The sequence below is a fragment of the Barbus barbus genome (assembly GCF_936440315.1).
Source record: "Barbus barbus genome assembly, chromosome: 22".
Taxonomy (NCBI): Eukaryota; Metazoa; Chordata; class Actinopteri; order Cypriniformes; family Cyprinidae; genus Barbus; species Barbus barbus.
Genome location: NC_136750.1, coordinates 30,786,924 through 30,809,106, shown reverse-complemented (window position 1 = coordinate 30,809,106; position 22,183 = coordinate 30,786,924). Strand labels below are relative to the sequence as shown.

The following is a 22,183-nucleotide window of genomic DNA, read 5'->3' as shown; positions in this document are numbered from 1 at the left end:
TCTTGAGGCCAATTGAACTAAAATAACCTGCTGTTTTGGAGAAGTATGAAGCTGTGAAGTCTTAATATCTCTGTAGACCCGTGTCTGTTTTTCTAGCAAATATTAGCAATCAGTTTCTCTTCACGTACTGCCTATGAAAACATCTGCACACAAACCGCAGAGACTCTGCAGGACAGTGAGAGTGAAGATTCTTGAATGTCTGAAATTGTGACACATTCTGCCACCTCCGTGTTTGTTTGTTTGTGTGACAGAGGAAGGGTGTGTCTCCATGACAACAGCAGAAAAATGCAAGCTGGATGTGAGTGATGCACCAATGAAAGCGTAGCTCATCTCCAGTGTTCTAGTGCTGTGAATCTGCCTTACTGGATTTCTGTGCCTTCATTTAGCGACGGTAGCGTATCTCTCACAGGACGATCTGTGTTTGTGTGTGACTGTGTGTGTGTGTGTGTGTGTGTGTGCGTGGGGGTTCATGTGATGATGAAGACCACTGTTCTTTGTGTATCTCTGATGCTGAGGAGGGCAAAACATCCCTCGCCGCGATGGTCTGTGTTCATCTGCTGGAATAAAACAGATCTGGACCTTTTCCTCCTGCTGCCCGTTCCTTTTCTATAAACATCAAACAAAATTCACTCTATTAACTTTCCAAATTCATGTCGCACATCTTACTGTGAATGATTAATCAGTGCATGCATTCATTGTTTTGCAGTGATGCATGTAGTTCACAAAGTCATTTTATGCTGATTAACATTTAAAGTAAAAGCTACAGCAATAATATCAGATAAGGACTAGCTGAAAAATAGATGAACAATGCATCACCTTTGTGATACGTGGAGATGCTCTGGTCGTTCCTCCTCAAAAATGTGTCACTAGTGTTTCAGAAGGACTATAAAACCCTTAAAATCCACTTTTGCAAACACTGCAAAATCCGCTACAATCTCGCATTCAGATCTGCATTCACACCCCTACAACAAATTTTTTCCAGTTGCAGTAATATGGAAGTAAAATGATTGTAAATGCTCTTTTATATGGTCTGTAAAGCAAACATCAATCATTAGTTTGTGGCTCTTTCTCAGAAAGCAAACAGCACATCTGAGAAAACAGCAGCGCTGACGTGTCAAACTTTCACAGTAAACCGGACTACACATGCTGCTGGATTTAAGTCTGGATTCAGCCGATATCAGTGTGAGACGCATCTGTATTATTCTCAGCCTGAATGAGATGGTCTGTAAGCATAGTGACTGCTTTATGCCGATGTCTGTGTCCATAGCAATGGCTGCTTATAATCATATAGATGGGCAACCGACAGTTGGCTAATAACAGCGATTCCTTTGGCGCACACACACACACACAGAGATGGAGTGCTGCGCCTCAGCACGAACCTCACTGATAACATTGTGTCTTTTTACCGGAGGCGCCCTGGGGGGATTCGTGAAGGACAGAAAAAGCAAAATACTCAATTGATGTCGACTGTGAGGGAGTCAAACCTGATTTATAATCGGGCTGAGAATCACATCCCGAATGCGGCGTGGCTCAAGGTCAGAGGTCAAGCAGCCACGCCCACATCACCTCCAGCCAATCAGAGGAGAGATGGAGAACAACATCACCTACCTCTCATTTGGTGACCTTTCCTATTAACCGCGCTGGAGCGAAAACTTTCCAAGGACGGCCTGATGGTTTTCAAAACATTATATAACTTAAGAGTTATGGGTAATAAGGAAGTATTTTAGTAATGTGTCAGAAGCGCCCAAAGCAAGTTCCCATTATTGCTGGCTTTACATTAACCCCATCAACAGAGAAACACTTCACATGACCACCTCCTACGCCACACGTCTGCATCATAAAGAGAAAGCGGTCAAATCTTTACAAGAATGATTATCATGATAATTTGATGTTATAAAAGGACTTTGGACTTGCTTGGTTAGCGGATTCTCTGTTCTTTACTATGTTGATTGAATCTATGCACCCAGAAAATACTACACAAATTGGCATAGGACTTGTTTGTGTAATTTGCTGTTATACGCAATAAATTAAAATCTCCTCCATCAGAACACACTCTTTAGACACTAAATAACAGCATCCACATCTATTCAACGTTCAACCTGACAATCAAAACTCATACAACCAGGCAAAACTCAAATATCCATGATTGTAACCTCTCAGGGTCTTTATATGCTGTTAATCTTTAAGCACTTCCACGGCGTCACCTTTGATGGAGCGAGAACATTTTACCCCCATCAGGAGTATCTACAGGATCGACCAATGAGCTTCCAGCTGTTCCACGGCTATATAAAGTGACACATAAACACATCAACTAAACACAGGAGTCTGATTCTCAAGCATCTGATCCACTTGTGGACCAAAGAAAGAGACCTGATCTGGAAGAGCTCAAATTATTGTACTCTTTGACTTAGTTCACTCCCCAAAGCCTTCTGATGGAGAATCCCGGGTTTGAGAGATCTAAAGACGACCCTCCACAATACGAGGAGACGTCTTTTTGTGGCAATGGGTTCAATAATGGGGAACGGCGAGCCGTGCGGCCGTCTGTGGTCAGTGCTTTTGGGCACAACACCCTGGACCGGGTGCCAAACGTTGACTTTTATCGAAATGCGGCGAGCATCAGCGGACACAGAGCCATCAGACCTTCCCTACAGGAGCTGCACAATGTTTTCCAGAAGGTGAGTCACACCTGGAAAGAACAATATTCAGATCATTTGTATTTGCATTTAAATTGTGCATTTTTACACAATATGCATTATGAGGCGATCTGTTCTTCCCATGCACCGCCACATACATGATATTTTAATAACATAAATCAAACATACGTTTCATAACTCAGTGTTTAGACCATAGGCAGTTTGTTGAGCTGATTTTAGGCTAATTGCTGAAGTGGGTGTCGTAACGGTGGCCTGGCGGTGACCCGACGCAGGCAAAGTTCAATAATCAACCTAATGAGAAAGCCAGAGCGAGAAGCACTCGGTTTATGAGTAACGATCTTCTGCGGCTAATGCATTGATCCGCTGGCCATAAACAGGGTAATTAATACAAACAAGGGTTGAGAAGTTTGCTCTGTTCTAGAAAGCGTGCATGCGCACAGTCCTGATGTCGGAAAAAGTTATTTGCAGAATGCTTCCAATCCCATTTGTTCAAATTTTCTTTTGCAAGAAACAAACTAGGAAAACGAAAACTGCCAAGTCAAGTTTGTTTTATTTATATAGCACATTTAAAAACAGCAAGCACAGCTGACCAAAGTGCTGCACAAACAGAGACATAAAACACAAGATAACCCACAAATTCATACCATAAATTCACAGTGAATTAAAAGCCAAAGAAAAAAGATAGGTTTTAAGGGATGATTTAAAAACCGTTAAAGACTGTGCCTTTTCTGATATAAGCTGGAAGGCTGTTCCACAGGACCAGCAACCGCAAAGCCTCTATCCCCTCTATATGCTTTAACCGAGATCTGAGGACAGAGAGAAGTCTTTGATCACCAGACCTCAGGCTTCGAGTAGGGTTGTAAAGATGGAGTTGGTCAGATAAATAGCTCGGTGCCAGATTATTTATAGATTTAAAAACATAGAGAACTCAATTCTAAAATGCACAGGTAACCAATGTAATGATTTCAGAATAGGAGTAACAGAATCACATTTACGTTGTCCTTTGAGGACTTTAGCAGCAGCGTTTTGAACTAATTGGAGACGAGCGATGGAAGATTTAGAAATGCTGAGATCGAGAGAGTTGCAGTAATCCAGGCGTGTTGTAATGAGCGCATGCATAGCAATCTCTAAAGTTTTCACAGAAAGAAACGATTTAATTTTAGAAAGAAGGCGTAGCTGGAAAAAAAAGGAACTAATAACCGCATTTATTTGTTTATCAAATTTAAGACTCTGATCCCAGAAAACGCCTAGGTTCTTAATACAGGAAGAAGTAAAAGGAGCAAGGTAGTCCAAATCAACACTTCTGCTCCCTGAATTATCACTAGGGCCAAAAACTATAACCTTTGATTCATTCAGAAATAGAAAATTATGAGAAAACCATGTTTTCACTTCATCCAGGCAGGCAAAAAGAGATTCCAGAGCAGCATGTTTATTTAGTTTCAGAGGTACATACATTTGGGTATCATCTGCATAGCAGTGAAATGATACACCATGCTTTCTGAAAATAGAGCCCAGAGGAAGTAAATACAAAGAAAAAAGAATTGGTGCAAGAATAGAACCCTGCGGCACTCCACAGGAAAGTTTAGCAGGCAATGAAGAGAAATTACCCATTCTGACAGTGAAACTTCTATTTATTAAATATGATTTGAACCAGCTAAGAACAGTTCCCTGGATGCACACAAAATATTCTAGTCGAGATAAAAGAATTTTATGATCAACTGTATCAAAAGCCGAGGTCAAGTCTAACAGAATTAGGACAACAGAGTCACCAGAGTCAGTCGCCAATAAAATATCATTTAGGACTTGTAATAAAGCAGACTCTGTGCTATGCAGAGGCTTAAAAAAATATGATTTGCACTAAGGAAGGACTGTAGCTGAAAACAGAGTTTTCTCCAGTGCTTTTGTAATAAACGGAAGATTTGAGATGGGTCGAAAATTACTAGTATCAAGAGCATATTTCATAAGAAGAGGTGTCACAGTAGCTTCTTTGAGGCTATCAGGAATAGTCCCTGAAATTAGACATTTATTCAGAAAAGACACCAGACTTGGACCAATCGAGTCAAAAATTTGATTTAAAATACGTGGAGGGAGAACACCAAGAGAGCAGAAAGACGGTTTCAAATGGTCGATGGTTTCTTTGAGAGACTGGAGAGCAACTGGATCAAAATCACTCCATATAGCTGAAGAGTAACAGCATTCAGGTGAAACATTAGCAAGAGGTTGTAGCTGAGATCTCAGAGTAGTAATCTTATCACAGAAAAACCTTGAGAAACCTTCACATGATGACACGGAGGGATTTGAAATCACATTTGCAGGTCACCCTTTAAATGATCTTTTCTGGGCATCCAAAGCATCCAAGTCTTTTGAGTCACAGTCAGACCGCCAGCGTAAATCACTCAAGAAAACAACACAGAACTTCTTCACATCTACAGAAAAATTATGCATTTATGCATGAGGTAATTAATAAATGTCATATTTTGGTAGTTGCCGCGTAACATCAAAATGCATATATTTGCATTTGAGGAAATGTATATTTAAACTACCATTTTGTTTTTACTATTTTAATCACCTTTTTAAATCGTGACCAATACATTTATAATTTAAATTTAACACATAAACCTATGTTTAGTTCATAAATAAGGAGTCCCATATACATGACATACAGGCAAAAATAAATAAATAAATAAAATTATATATATTTTTTATTTTTATTTTGTGACCATGATTTACTAATTTGTTCCCTCATGTTAAATCAAATTAGTACAATGTTGCCACAACTTATTAAAACGAAGGAACAAATGTGACCCAGGACCACAAAACCAGTCTTAAGTATCAATTTTTCAAAACTGAGATGTATACATTATCTGAAGCTGAATAAATAGTCTTTCCATTGATGTATGGTTGTTATGATCGGACAATATTTGTCTGAGATACAACTATTAGAAAATCTGGAATCTGAGGGAGCAAAAAAATCTAAATATTGAGAAAATCTCCTTTAAAGTTGTTCAAATGAAGTCATTAGCAATGCATATTACTAATCAAAAATGAAGTTTTGATATATTTACGGTAGGAAATTTACTAAATATCTTCATGGAACATGATCTTTACTTAATATCCTAATGATTTTTGTCATAAAACAAGTTCTTAATTTATGGCCACAATATACTAATGATATATAAAACTATAATTTAGTGTAATGTATGACTGAGTAAAATGCACAGTTTTAGATGGAGATTAGTTTGTTATCTACCCAAAAGGCTTTAATTTTAACTTCCCTATTTATCGTCAGAATGGAGGCCTTGATACTCCCAGTACAGGTGAGGACAGAGAAGGAGCGGATACCTCGACGCTGGGCGATGTGGAGTCCGTCATCCCGCTGGATGAGAAGGAAGCCGGAGGTATGGTGAAATTTGGATGGGTCAAAGGAGTTCTGGTGAGTTATTTGACATCTTTCGTAACTCGCTTCACATGCGCTCTGCTGCAGTTTGACCGTGTGCTTGCGTTTGCAGGTGAGATGCATGCTGAATATCTGGGGTGTCATGCTGTTCATACGGCTGTCATGGGTATTCGGACAAGCAGGAATAGGTGAGATGTTCCTCCTGTGACCTTCATAAACCTTCCCTGAACACACAGCAGGTGCTCATTTACATTCAGCACACAAATCTGAATTCTGCATATGTGCGCACACACATCTGATCCCAGCTCAGTGCAGACAAACCCACAAAATCCAAAGGTTTTTTCTTTGCAGTGATGCTATAGAAGAAGCATTTTTGGTTCCCCAAGAAACATTTCAGTAAACAGTTGTTAAAAGAGCCATTTCCTTTAGTGTGCAGAATACTTTAACAATCAGAACCCCTTTTCCACTATGAAGAACCTTATTAGGTTCCATGGATGTTGAATGATCAATGCCAATAAAGAACCTTTAGTTTTAAGAGAGAGGAAGAGCAGCCATTGCTGCGGCGCCCGGGGAGCAGTTGGGGGTTCGGTGCCTTGCTCAAGGGTCTCACCTCAGTCGTGGTATTGAGGGAGGAGAGAGTGTTGGTTATTCACTCCCCCACCTACAATCCCTGCAGGACCTGAGACTCGAACCCATGACCTTCAGGTTACAAGTCCAACTCTCATCCATTAGGCCACGACTGGCCCAATAAATTAAATGAAATGAAGGAATAAATTAAATGAACGTGCTGTTTTTCCTTCACTATTTTAGTCTTGTTTTCCAATGCAAATAAATCTAAAAATTATTAAATCAAGACAGATGCAAAAATTTAATATGAAATCTTGTTTTCATATGATAACAAAGGACGGATATCTGCCAATGGCCTAAAATAAATAAATAAATCAACTTAATTCAACATATTGTATATTTGTTTTTGTTTTAAGCATAAACACACTTCAGAAAACTACTTGATATGTTCATTTTGCATCTTTTTGCATTTGTTTATGTTTTGTTTTCTTCTATTTGTGAAAACGATAAAAAAATAATTGTACAATTTTTTTTTTTTGCATCTCCAGTAAATGTATCTTGATTTAGATGTTTAGATATTTGTGCTAGAAAACAAGACAAAAAAAACTGAGGAAGATACTAAAATGTTTTGCAGTGCATGCAACAACTAAAGCCATATCTTAAAAAAAATGAAACTTTCTGCTCTGATTTCAGAGTTTTTTAGACTTTAATCTGTGGAAGGACGAAGTAAGAGTTTTTAAAGACCCGCAGAAACCCTGCTTCTGAAACGCACATGAGAGATCCCCGGGGTCTGGTTCTCAGGAGAAACATCTGAGGAGGTTTTAGTCAGGCTGTGTTTGGTCAGCGGCGGCGTGGAACATAATGAAGGTCACTGCTGGGGTTTATGGAGAATAACTAATGGTGCGTCAGAAGTTTGAGTTTCTAAGAAAGTTCCAGAGGTTCTGAGAAGAGTTCAGTTCCAGTCAGACACCTCGAGCTGCAGGCGAAACACATTACAGGCCATCAGAAACTCACTGCCGTTACGTATTTTATGAGGTGTGAGTGACTCCAGGCGATGAGAGCTTTTATTCCTCAACGATCTCATTATAGCGCTGAACAAACACACTAACCGAAGCATGCTGGGTGTTCACGTCCTCAGCCTTTCACATCGAATGCGTTTATATTCTGTGAAAAGTACAAATTTGAGTTATCTTAAATAATAAAAAGAAAACAAATAAATCATGTCGTCTCAAACCCATCTGACTTTCTTCTGTGAAACACAAACAGATTGAAATTGAAGTTGTTATTCACTGAAATGGGTCATCTGATGTATTCAGGCTCATATTAAATCATAAAGATTTGTTTATATTACCTGACAAAGCATCTGTGTGTTTCAGGTTTGGGGATAGTGGTTGTGTTATTGAGCATTGTGGTGACCACTCTGACCTGTCTGTCCATGTCAGCTATATGCACCAACGGTGTGGTACGAGGAGGTAATGCACACTTTAAGTAGCAGCTTAAAAGGATAGGATAATTCTGTCATTACTCACCCTCATGTCGTTCCAAACCCACAAGACCTTCGATCATCTTCAGAACACAAATTAAGATATTACTGATGAAATCTGAGAGCTCTCTGACCCTCCATAGACAGCAAGGATCCTAACACCATCAAGACTCAGAAACATAGCAAGGACATCGTAAAATATTCGAGGTGGCATCAGGGGTTCAACTGTCATTTTACGAAGCTACGAGAATACTTTTTGTGCACAAAGAAAACAATAATAACATAATTTATTCAACAATTCTTCTCCTTGAGTTACCGTCTTCTGTCATTTTGGAGAGTAATCAGCGTTGTTTACGTTCAGTAGAATATAATGCATGATATAAACAGTGTAATAAGCAGCGCATAAACATCGCTCATTACGTTGATTACGTTCTGGGGTACTCTCCAAAATGACGGAAGACGGTAACTCAGGGAGAAGAACTGTTGAATAAATTATGCTATTATTATTTTCTTTTTGCACAAAGTATTCTCGTAGCTTCGTAAAATTACGGTTGAACCCCTGATGCCACATGGACTATTTTACGACCACGTTTCTGAGTCTTGATGGTGTTAGGATCCTTGCTGTCTATGGAGGATCAGAGAGCTCTCAGATTTCATCAGTAATATCTTAATTTGTGTTCTGAAGATCAACGAAGGTCTTACGGGTTTGGAACGACACAAGGGTGAGTAATTAATGACAGAATTTGATTTTTGGGTGAACTATCCCTTTAATCAGGTCTTCATCTGATCTCATGGAGCGTGTTTGTGCTCTAGGTGGAGCGTATTATCTGATTTCCCGCAGTTTGGGACCTGAATTCGGCGGCTCTATCGGTCTGATCTTTGCGTTCGCCAACGCCGTGGCCGTGGCCATGTATGTCGTGGGGTTTGCTGAAACTGTGGTGGATCTTCTCAAGGTACAAACCTATAAAAATGATAAAACCAGCCTGGAAATTCAGGAGGAATCTAAACAGTTCTTTCTGCTCTGTACAGGAAAACAACGCCCTGATAATGGATCCAGTGAATGACATCAGGATCATCGGCTGTATAACGCTGGCTCTGCTGATGGGCATCACTGTGGCGGGAATGGAGTGGGAGGCCAAGGTAAGACCAGGAGCATGCTGGGATTGAGTTTTTAGGCATGACAGCAGATTGAGAACCTTCTCCCTCTCTATAGGCTCAGGTAGCTCTGTTGGTGATCCTGTTGATGGCCATTGCCAATGTATTTGTGGGAACAGTGATTCCCTCCACACAAGACAAGCGCTCCAAAGGCTTCTTTAACTATCAAGGTGAGACTGAGGAATATCACTCAAGAAACGCTGAAAACTGTGCCTGAAAATAAACATACTTTCCCATCTGAGGCCCAAAGCATCAGGACCATGAACGACCCCCTTATTTCGATTGGTGCTTTTCAATGTCTGTTTCTCAAACTTCTAAATGAAATCTGAAATGTGTGTTTAAAGCAGGGGTCGGCGACCAACAAAATGGCCATATTTGAGAAATAAATTCAAGTAGTTTGCATCACTCGATTTAATATTTCTATCGTAAAACAGTTGACGAAATTGATTTTGCCAAGACTAAATGATTTGCAGTTTCATCTTACCTCGCTCTCTTTCAACGTTAAACTGATGCTTTGCGCTCAGCATCTGTGAAAAGTAAACCCTGCCTACTTTGATTTGATTGGCCTTCTCAGTCGTTTTGACATTGACGAGGATTTGATCTGAAGCAGTATCGGTTTTAAAATCATGCACTTTGAAACCTATTTAAAACATTTGCATCTTCAGGCCTCCGAAACGCAATTGTCGTGTAACTGAAAGGCCAAAATGCATAAAAAGCGTTGCATTTTTAGTTGAAAACTGATAATTTTTTATAAGAAAATACATTAAGCATTTTAGAAATAAACACTAAAAAGACGGTTAATGCTTAATTATTTAGTACAATTAGATACTTTTATTTTATATAGCCTATTAAAACATAGCAATGTATCGGTGGATGTTCATGAAGTCAGTATCATTAGTAAATCCTGAAAATGAAACGCAGAACTCCTGCCGTGAACCATGAACCGTGTCAAACACATCTCATCTCTGTCTAAAACAGAATCCATCGCGAAGGAAAACTTTCTACCGGAATTCCGAGATGGAGAAACGTTCTTCTCTGTTTTTGCCATCTTCTTCCCGGCAGCCACTGGGATTCTGGCTGGAGCCAATATCTCTGGAGATCTCGAAGTAAGAGCGAGTATCTGGCACATTTCTAATCTGAAATGACTGCAATCAGAAGCTATCTCAACATTTTCACACACGAACGCCTCTGATTTTTCAGGATCCTCAGGCGGCTCTTCCCAAAGGAACACTGCTGGCCATCTTCATCACTGGAGTAACATATCTGGGCATCGCTCTGGTTGTTTGTGAGTCCTGAACACACACATTGAAATGACTCTAGTCTCAGTCTGGATGTCTAACAGAGCGACTGCGCTGATTCTCTGCAGCTGTGACGGTTGTTCGAGACGCGACTGGGTACCGCAATGACACTATTCAACTGGGTTCGAGTTGCAACTTCTCTTCGGCCTGTGATCTGGGCTACGACTTCTCCATCTGCCAAACCACCAAATGCAACTATGGCCTCATGAACAACTTCCAGGTGGGAATCATGAACATACGTGACCTGACATACATGTATGAAACTCATGTTTATCTATTACAAATAATGCGAGTTATGTAATCAGATGGCTTTTTTCAAGCAACTAGTACACTGCAAAAAAATGATTTTCTAACTTAGATATTTATACTACATTGTAAAACAAAAGTTGAGCAAACTTAAAAGTTTAAGGCAACCAGCTTCAGCAGATTTTTCAGTTTTCTCAACTTATTTGTTGTATAAACTTAAAACAACAAGTTGAGAAAACTCAAAAATCTGCTGAAGTAACCGTTTAAGTTCTCCCAACTTTTGATTTTTTACAGCAAAATGTAAAAGTTGAGCATTTTACAAGTAAAAGGACCTAAGATATTATGTCTTGTTTTCTGAAAGAGAAAAAAGAGATCAAAATGATGTTAGTTTTTGCTTAAAACAAGCAAAAATATCTGCCAATGGGGCAAGGAAAATAATCTTGTTTAGCCTTTGAATTAAGATGTTTTTTTTTTACCCCATTAGCAGATATTTTTGCTTGTTCTAAGCAAAAGGATGACAAAATTAGAATATTTTTTCCCGAAAACAAGACTTAACATCTCAGTTCATTTTACTTGTCAAGTAAATGCATGTTGATTCAAGAATATTTAGACATTTATACTAGAAAACAAGACAAAAATACTAAGCAAGCTAAATAATTTTTTGCAATTTAAAGTAATGCATTAGTTTTTAGTTTACAAGACAATATCTGAGTCTGAGTTGCTTTTTCAAATAATACCAGTTACTGTGTTTCCCATGTATTACTGACAGCTCTTGTGTTGCCATGTTGAGAGAAATCAGGAGTAAGTGCAGAAGCATTGTGTAGTAGTTCTAGACTAAATATGAACATGTGCACAAAAACACATGCAGCATTCCTCAAAATCAATAAAAACTGTGAAATACAAACTGCAGTAATTAACCTGCAGTAATTAAATGTTAAATAACACAAATATCCTTTATATGTTTAATCCCATTTTATTAACCTGTCTTTGCTGCTGACCTTCAATAGCTATGTTTCCATCTAAAGATTCAAATTAAATTTATGCGCAAAACTGGAATATCGCAGAAAACATCTGCGAATAAAGAACCGTTTCCATCCAACGAGTCCAAGAGAACAAAAGCATCACTTCCTGGTAAACTGGTACTAAATATTACTAAGAAAACTAGGAGAAGCCACTGAATATAATAATTAAGATAAATTACTTGTGCCTCAGAACAAGCAGACGACACAGACAACTATACAGAAATACCAATTTCATCATACTAATAAGCAAAAATTACTTTAGATAAAAAGTGTTTCATTTTTCTATTGCCGATGAGAGAAAAATGAGCCCAGATGAGAGAAACACAAAAGTAACAACTCATTACTTTACATTACATCATTATTTTTAGGGAGTAACACAATATTATAATGCATTACTCTTAAAAGTAACTTTCCCCAACACTGTCTCTTGTGTGTTTGTGTAGGTAATGACTCTGGTCTCTGGGTTTGGACCTCTTATCACGGCGGGAACGTTCTCGGCCACGCTCTCCTCAGCTCTTGCGTCTCTAGTGAGCGCACCCAAAGTCTTCCAGGTCAGAGTTCACACGCACACCATTAAAACCCAATAAATGCCTGATCAGCTATAGGCCTTTATAGTACATTGTAAAGAAGCTCTTAAAAGTCCAGTTTCTCCTTGCACAACACAGATTTTAAAAGTGAATCCGTCCACAGGCTCTATGCAAGGACAACATCTACAAAGCCCTCAAGCTGTTCGCCAAAGGTCACGGGAAAAACAACGAGCCAATCAGAGGATACATTCTGACCTTCTTCATCGCTATAGCGTTCATCCTCATTGGTAAATATAGCAGTAATGAAATGATTTCATGTAACAGATGTGATGATGTAACAGCGGTTGTTTGTGTCTCAGCTCAGCTCAACACCATCGCTCCCATCATCTCCAACTTCTTCCTGGCCTCATATGCTCTCATCAACTTTTCCTGCTTCCACGCGTCATACGCCAAATCCCCAGGTCCTGTCTAGACTATTACACACACACTCAATCTGTTCCAGAACCCAGTTAGCTGTCTACAAACACTGTATAATGGCACTAATTAAAGTCTAAAGACTCTGTAAACTGTGTGTTAAAGCACTGGTGTGTGTGCAGGTTGGAGACCGGCGTATAAGTATTATAATATGTGGCTGTCTCTGTTCGGAGCCGTGCTCTGCTGCGCCGTGATGTTTGTGATTAACTGGTGGGCGGCAGTGCTCACTTACGGCATTGAGTTCTTCCTCTATATTTACGTTACTGTGAAGAAGCCAGGTAAGAGCGCAGAAACAGTCGCTCCTGAAAAAGATAAAGCAGAGAGCCATATGTGACTCTGGAGCACAAAACCAGTCATAAGGGTCAATTTTGTGAAATTTAGATTTATACATCATCTGAATAAATAATCTTTCCATTGATGTATGGTTTGTTATGATAGGACAATATTTGTCTGAGATACAACTATTTGAAAATCTGGAATCTGAGGGAGCAAAAAAATCTAAATATTGAGAAAATCTCCTTTAAAGTTGTTCAAATGAAGTTCTTAGCAATGCATATTACTAATCAATAATGAAGTTTTGATATACATTGTTTGGGATCAGTAAGATTTGTAATGTTTTTAAAGAAGTTTGTTCTGCTCATCAAGGCTGCATCTATTTGATCAAAAATACAGAAAAAAAATGTTATTTTGTGAAATATTATTGCAATTTAAAATTACAGTTTTCTATTTTAATATACTTTAAAATAAATACAGCCTTGATGAGCAGAAGAGACTCCCTTAAAAACATTAAAAATCTCACTGATCCCAAACTTTTGAGCGGATGTGTATTTATGGTAGGAAATTGACAAAATATCTGATCTTCACTTAATATCCTAATGATTTTTGTCATAAAAGAAAAATCTATAATTTTGATCCATGCAATATATTGTTGGCTATTGCTACAGATATAGCTGTGTTACTGATGACTGGCTCTGTGCTGCAGGGACACATGTGATATAAACCATAAACACAAGCATGAATGATATAAGACACCTGATCCTCCTGCTTCTCTCAGATGTGAACTGGGGTTCATCCACTCAAGCCGTGACCTTCATAAACGCTGTGAACAACGCTCTGACTTTATCTGCGGTGGAAGAACACATCAAGAACTTCAGGTGCGCTCAGCTCAAAGCAGATAAGCGGGTGTTTAATGCAGATTATATTCTCAGAGTTTCGCTCCTTCTGTTCCGGTGCAGACCCAAGTGTCTTGTGATGACAGGATCGCCCAGAACCAGACCGGCGCTGCTGGACTTGGCACATTCATTCACTAAGAATTATGGGCTGTGTCTGACCTGTGAGGTGTTTGTGGTGAGCAGATGTTCTCGTTCTCGTCAAACAAACACAAACGAATCTCCACACACCAGGGCTTCCTGCGGGACTCTGGAGGCAGATTATGCCGATCTTGATCGTGTGATTAAATAATGTTTTATTAAGCAGATGAAGGTCAGATTTGTCAGACGGCGTGTGTGTTTTAGGGTCCGCGTGATAAGAATCTGCAGGACATGAGTGCTGCCATCCAGCAGAACCAGCAGTGGCTAAACAAGCAGAAGCGCAAAGCCTTTTACACGCCTGTCGCCAGCCAGAACCTGCAGAGAGGAATAGAAGCGCTGATGCAGGTCAGTCTGAACACAAACACAGAGATGGATGGATACTATAATATTATATACTGTATCATTGTTGTGCTATATATGGTTCTTGAGCAGTAAATCAGTATATTAGAATGATTTCTGAAGATCATGTGACACATGTATCAGGCCGAGTCTGTTACACAGATACTAGTACACTTAAGTACAATCTTGATACACTTTATTTTAAGTAGCTTATGTCTGTGTACTTACATTTATAATTACGTTGTATAAAGTCTGCAACACATGTAACAATCTTTTTGTTACATAGGTATCTGTGTAACAGACTCGGTCTGATACATGTGTGTAACAGCAGCTGTCTATTACATCTACATCATTACTAACTGTAATTACAGGCTGTTCCATAACTTACTTACATGATAAGTACATTTAGTTTCATGTAAGTACAACGGCTACTACTAAGTACTTAACTACGTAATTACTATAAAAGCGTCTGCCAAATGACTAAATGTACTCTGTATTATGACACCTTAAAATAAAGGGTTACCAAACTTTTATTTTGGAGGAGATTAATCGCGATTAATCGTTTGACAGCACTAATCATTTTTTAAACATGCCTTATTTTAAGGTGTCCTTGTTACACATTACATGTACTTACTATTATAATAACAATAAATTATGCATAATTACATACAAGTAACCCAAAGCCAAACCCTAATCCTAACCCAATAGTAGGTACATGTTCTTAATTAATATTACTCAGTACTTTAATGTATAATTGCACTATAACAAGGACACCTTAAAATAAAGCGTAACCAAAACATTCCTGATGTGCATCCAGAGACAAAACAAAGGCACAGTGCAAGTTTATTTCAGTTGAAACAGCTCAGACTTACATTTTAGTCTGGGACTAGGCTTAAGCTCTGTTTGTGGAACCGGGGGAAAGTGTTTAATAGTCATGAAAATAATGTCAAAATCTTAATGGTGCTAAAATAGTGTGTGTGTGTGTGTGTGTGTGTGTGTGTGTGAAGGCGTCAGGACTCGGCCGGATGAAGCCAAACACAGTGATGTTGGGATTTAAGCGTGACTGGAGAATCACCAAACCACAGGAGATTCAAAGCTACGTGGGAATTCTGCAGTGAGTCCTCAATCTGTCTGTCTGAATCACCTGCTGTCTTTCTCTCTCACACACACACGGTTCTGTTCTCCCCGCAGCGACGCATTTGATTTCGAGCACGGGACCGTGATACTGAGAATCAGTCAGGGGATGGACATCTCTCACATCCTCAAAGCAGAAGGTACAAAACCAGCAACAAACTCTCAGAGGAACAAGATGCCTCAGATTAACATTACTGTGTGTTTAAGACGTGAAACAGATGAGTTAAAGGAACAGTTTGCCTAAAAATGAAAATGCACTCACTCTCAGTTCATCAAAGATTAGGATGAGTGTGTTTCTTCATCAGGTTTGTAGAAATGTGTCTCTGCATCAGTGTCTCAGCAATGGATGCTCTGCAGTGAATGGGTGCCGTCAGAATGAGAGTCCAAACAGCTGATAAAAACATCACAATAATCCACACCACTCCAGTCCATCAGTTAACATCTGGAGAAGACAAAAGCTCAAACACATCCAGCACTGAAGCATGGTTCGGACTGCACTATTTTAGCCTGATTTTGGCACGATCTGCTTGACATAGGGTGTTGTTAGGATTCGTAAACAACAATAGGTGTCAGGATGCAAGTTTCAATCGTTTCATCTCGTGTAGTGTGTCATAGTGGATGACAACCGACACCTGAGCCGCTGAAGACGCAGTGTATTACGATTGTTTGTGAAGGGAATGCGTCGATCCTGATCTACTTAAATGCATCTATGTTCACGCAAATCATTCGTAATCCAGCTTCACCTCCAGAAGAAGTGAGTATAAGGTTATTTTATGAATCTTTGCAAATCGCCTTTCCTAATAATGCGCTAGTTAGCAAGTTTCACGATGAATGCGGCTAAAGTTAAGAATCTCTCAGAGAGCGGCTCAGAAGAGAGGGGCGGGGTCAGCAGAGCTCATTAGCATTTAAAGGGACATGCACCGAAACAGCTCGCTGTGATCAGAGCTGTTTTTGACAGGGTAAAAAGGTGCTGTTTTACACTACTATGGAGAAATGTTAACCAAAGTATGTTATAGACTTTCATGAAGACCCTAAAGAATCATATCAACTTTAATTTTTTTCCATCGTCCACGATGAGTTCTGTCACATTTGTGACACTGGCCAAGAGGAGCACAGAAGTACATGCTTTCAAACAAGCCGAAACAAATAAGAGACAACAGTACAACACCTGCTAGGTGGAATTTTACAATGGAGGAAATGTTTGTGGCGCTATGGCTATGATTTCGTCTCGAGGGATTACCAAAACAATGTGAACTTTACCTCAGTTCTCTTTAAAAGCCATGCTGTCCTCTTCACGCAATCCAGATGTGTGTCCACTGTCAGGTTCTCTTTCTTTTTTGGGCTTTTCGGACGACAGACAAGCCATTGTTTGTTTACGCTCATGTCTCCGCCAGTCTAGTCCCGCGTTATCGATGACAGTGAAATGAATGATGGGATAATTTAGTTAAAAAGGTCTTAATGCTGGATGTGTTTCAGCTTTTGTCTTCTCCAGATGTTAACTGATGGACTGGAGTGGTGTGGATTATTGTGATGTTTTTATCAGCTGTTTGGACTCTCATTCTGACGGCACCCATTCACTGCAGAGCATCCATTGCTGAGACACCGATACAGTGCTAAATGATGAATATGCAATATTGTGTGATTGTCAGAGGAAATGGAGCGCATGATCATGGAGCAGCAGGCGCTGGAGATGGAGGAGAATGACTTTCAGCCACACGGAGGAAAAGGGTTCTTCAACAGGTGCAAGAAAATCTCCAAAAAAGAGCTGACCAGCAAAGGTACGGCCGCTCGTTCTCATTCTCTCTCTCTCTGAATGTCTTAAATGCATCAAATGAATCGTACTCAAAGACGTTCTGCAAGTGCATCCATCAGGCCGGAGCTCCAGTGCTCTAATAAAAGCTGATTAAATGTGCCTCTGTAAAACCGTCTGTGCTGTTATAATCTAATAGTCTGGTCTGCCGGAGCACAGTGCCCTGAACTCCAAACGCACTGCTCGCCGCTCCGCTTCTCGGACGTGAAGGTTTTTAATAGGACAGAGCCTCTTAATGGGCTCAAACGCTGCAGACTCAGGTCTTTCTGGATTCACCATTATCTTCGTCTTTACAGCCTCTTCTGAAACAGATTCAATCATTGGGTCACATGTCATTTAGCAGGCGCTCATATTACTAACGACTCATTAAACACTAATCTGTTGGTCTTTTTGTGCTGATGCCTCTAATCACTGCGGTCTAATAAAGCACACATAGTGGCTATAAACATATTTGGACACTTGAGCTACAATTAAAGACACACGTAGTTACATTAGACAACAAAATGTCAAAACAAGTGCGATTATTTTAAATAAACACAACACACTACTGTCACTGACATACTATAATAGTTTTACTAAGAATTTGAATTATTTTTAGATTGCATATTTCTATTCTTTTTTTAAAAATCTATATAGTTTTATTCATTTTGTCTATAAAATTTTAGTCATTTTAGTAAATCAAGTTAAACTAAATGAAAAAACAAAAACCTTGGAAACTAGCTGAAATAAAATTATTAAAAAGTTTAGATATATTTTATGAAATGTTTATTTTATTTCAAGGAACAAAAATATTGTTTTAATGATTTTGGTTAACTGTAATAGTTAAAAAAAAACTTTTTGTTTATTTCAGTAAACATTTATTTTATTTGAAGCTACATTTTTTAATGGTTTTAGTGAAGTATAGAATTAAAAGAACACGTTTTAAACACAACATACCTCAAGATGAAGTTTTCTAGATTTCACAATATGAGACAATAAATAAATAATTCTAAATGAACACAAAATGACTTGGACATTGAACACTAGTTAGTTAAAATCATTTAAAACATGGCTCAGAAAGTGAATTTAGTTCTGAAAAACATCATTTGAGAGCAGATGCTACTTGATTTAATATTGCAATCAAATTCACACATTTTTGGCTTTACTTTTGAGTCAAAAAATGCACAGACTCGCATTAGTTTTGCAGTCTAATTCAAAGACATTAACACTAAACACAGTCTGGATTTAGCTCTTAAAGATCACCTGTTTGTCCAGAAGAGCTGAGAGCTTTTTGTGTTCTTTCCTCAGTTTCTCTGGATGTTCTTCAGACATCAGATCTGGCCAAGATGAACCAGCGTCTGGTGGAGGCCAGCAGCCAGTTCAAGAAGAAACAGGACAAAGGGACGATTGATGTTTGGTGGCTGTTTGATGACGGAGGTGAGCACAAGTCCTCCTGATGTCACGGCTGTGTCAGGTATTAAGTGTGATGGGGATGTTTCTTCGTCTTGTTCTGCAGGTCTCACGCTTCTCCTGCCTTATATTCTGACCACACGGAAGAAATGGAAGGACTGCAAACTCAGGATCTTCATCGCCGGCCAGCCTGAGCGCATCGAACAGGACAAAGAGGAGTATGTCAGAATACACACAGAAACAGACTAACGCCTCTAATCTAGCACCGGCTGATGGATGCCGACTAGTAACCAGTGTTGGGAAGTAACTAGTTACAATGTGACAGAATTACGGGATTTAATTACAAAATGAATGCAACTGTAATCTGTTAGTTACTGAGAAAAAAATGTGTAATTAAATTACAGTTACTTCTGAAAATGTAACAAAGGGGGTTACATCCTGATATTTTCACATGCATACAGATTTGATTGATTTCTTTCCCAAATTGCACTGACAATTAAGATTAACTGTTTTTTCATTGTTTTTTCATCATCAAGCATTGTTAGATGCCAGTGTTTCCTGTCAAAGCTATACAAAGATTTGATTTCAAAAACAGTACCATAGCTATTAAACTATTTCTTATGATTTTAAATCTGTATTTACCTCAGAATTATCTTAAAATAGAAAGAGGTGCTAAAGTCTGATTTTGTGGTGGTTGAAATTAAATTATTTGAATCTTTAATGATTAAATTATTATAATTCAAGTGATGAAGGATTTTGAGTACTATTGTTAACCCTGGCTGCTTTAAATGTTTTAAAATGATTAACAGTTGAAAACATTCATTAGAAATTTAGAAAAGTAATCAAATGTAATCAGATACATTAATAAATTAACTGTAATAGTTACATCACTTATTACATTTATAATATGGTAACTAATGTGTGATCTATAACCTATTATTACATTTCTAAAGTAAGCTTCCCAGCACTGACTAGTAACCCGTGTGTTTTTCTCCGTAACTGTGTGTCAGAATGCAGGAACTCCTGAGGAAGTTCAGGATCAAATGTGCCGACATCAATGTTATCACAGACATCAACGTCAGGCCCAGCGCAGAGAGGTGTGAATAAAAAACACACGCGACTAATCCTTATTTCATTCACTGACACGCTCCACGTGCTCCGAATGCACTCACTCACTCTGTGTGTGTGTGTGTGTGTGTGTGTGTGTGTGTGTGTGTGTCTCTGTGTGTGTGTGTGTGTGTCTCTGTGTGTGTGTGTGTGTGTCTCTGTGTGTGTGTGTGTGTGTCTCTGTGTGTGTGTGTGTGTGTCTCTGTGTGTGTGTGTCCCTGTGTGTGTGTCTCTGTGTGTGTGTGTGTGTGTGTGTGTCTCTCTGTGTGTGTGTGTGCCCCTATGTGTGTGTCTCTCTGTGTGTGTGTGTGTCTCTCTGTGTGTGTGTGTGTGTGTGTGTCTCTGTGTGTGTGTGTTAGCTGGAAACTGTTCGAGGACATGATCGAGCCGTTCCGGATGCACGAGGGTTCAAAGGAGACGTCGCAGGCTGAAGCTCTGAGGAAAGAACATCCCTGGAAGATCACAGACGCTGAGCTGGACACCTTTGAGGAGAAGGTAGGATCCCAGAGGACACACATTACCCACAACCCCTTGCACAAGAGGAGGAGTTTGTGACCGTTCATTAAAATGTAGAAAAATTTAAAAACAAAGCTGCCACAGCAGTTAATAATTGTGTAAAAGCAGTAATAGTATGTGCACTGCTGGTCAAAAAGTTTGGAATAATTAAGATTATTTAATGTTTCTGAAAGAGTCTCTTCTGCTCACCAAAGCTGCATTTATTTGACCAAAATACAGTAAAAATTGTGAAATATTACAATTACTGTATTTCCAGCATCATTACTCCAGTCTTCAGTGTCACATGATCTTCAGAAATCATAATAATATACTGATTTACTGCTCAACAAACATTTCTGATTATTATTAATGTTGAACACAGTTGTGCTGCTTGGTATTTTTGTGGAAACTGTGATACACTATCATTCAAAAGTTTGGGGTAAGCAAGATTATTTTATTTAAAAAAAAGAAAAGACATTAATACTTTTATTTAGAAAAGACGCACTGAATTGAACAAAAGTGATATTTATAATGTTACAAATGATTTCTGTTTCAAATAAATGCTGTTCTTTTGAACTTTCTGTTCATCTGTGAATCCTGAAAAATAAATGTATCACAGTTTCCACAAAAATATTGAGCAGCACAACTGTGTTCAACATTGATAATAATCAGAAATGTTTGTTGAGCAGTAAATCAGTATATTATTATGATTTCTGAAGATCATGTGACTCTGAAGACTGCAGTAATGATGCTGGAAATACAGCTGCAGATCACAGAAATAAATTACAGTTTAACACATATTCACATAGAAAACAGCTGTTAGAAATTGTAATAATATTTCACTGTTTTTACTGTATTTTTGATCAAATAAATGCAGCTTTGGTGAGGAGAAGAGACTTCTTTAAAAAGTCATTATTCTTCTAACAGTTTGACTGGTCATGTATTTAAGTGAACTAAGACACATCCCATAGGACTGAAATCCACGATCAGTCTCATGAGTAGATACGCGTCTGTGCTTCACTCTCCACAGACGATGCTGCAGGTGCGTCTCAATGAGCTTCTTCAGGAGAGCTCCAGAGCAGCCAAACTCGTCGTGGTGTAAGTCACATCCTCATCAGCATTGTGTGTGTGTCAGTGCATGATCATGTGACTCACGTGTGTGTGTGTGTGTGTGTGTTACAGGAGCATGCCCATCGCCCGTAAAGGCTCCGTCTCTGATCATCTGTACATGGCCTGGCTAGATGCGCTCACCAAAAATCTACCACCGATCATCCTGATACGAGGAAACCATCAGAGCGTGCTGACCTTCTACTCCTGAAGAACACACACACACACACACACACACACACACACACAGTTCATGTTCAACAGCATACCACTCATGTATACTGTACATGAAAAATGATTCCATCTATATCTTATTTGATCAGACATTTTTACATAAAGTAACATTAAAAATGCAAAATAAAAAAGCCATTCACTGAATTTAGCATTCTGTAACACCTCCTTTTGTCTTTAAGATGTTACTCTGAGGGGTTCAACAGAAAAAATCATTTTTTCTATTTTATTCCCTCAAGTGCACATTTATATAATTATCATCAAAAATAAGAAATAAAGAATATGAATAAACAAGCAGTCCTTCTCTCTGTGTAAATGAGTCAATGAAATAAATTAAACTTATCATCAATGTCCAGACTTTAGATGAACTACAGTGATGGTGATGAGATGAGTATAAATGCACAAGGTTATTTGAGAGCGATGCAATGATATAATCCA

At 38.8% G+C, this 22,183-nt stretch overlaps 1 protein-coding gene across 1 annotated transcript; it reads left to right on the top strand.

The window, feature by feature from the left end:
* Positions 1-2,432: 2,432 nt before the first annotated feature.
* Positions 2,433-21,725, top strand: LOC306888082 (solute carrier family 12 member 1-like; the record flags this gene model as incomplete). The annotated part of the gene is made up of 26 exons (XM_079446213.1): positions 2,433-2,675; positions 5,944-6,087; positions 6,164-6,239; positions 7,995-8,090; positions 8,915-9,054; positions 9,131-9,241; positions 9,315-9,426; positions 10,235-10,362; positions 10,457-10,541; positions 10,623-10,774; positions 12,266-12,373; positions 12,513-12,636; positions 12,709-12,810; positions 12,946-13,101; positions 13,878-13,977; positions 14,059-14,170; positions 14,338-14,478; positions 15,480-15,586; positions 15,664-15,746; positions 17,256-17,384; positions 18,704-18,832; positions 18,912-19,023; positions 19,816-19,902; positions 20,272-20,407; positions 21,438-21,505; positions 21,590-21,725. 26 exons carry the CDS (start codon positions 2,433-2,435, stop codon positions 21,723-21,725), a joined length of 3,117 nt encoding a protein of 1,038 aa, XP_079302339.1.
* Between the last annotated feature and the right edge of the window lie 458 nt (positions 21,726-22,183).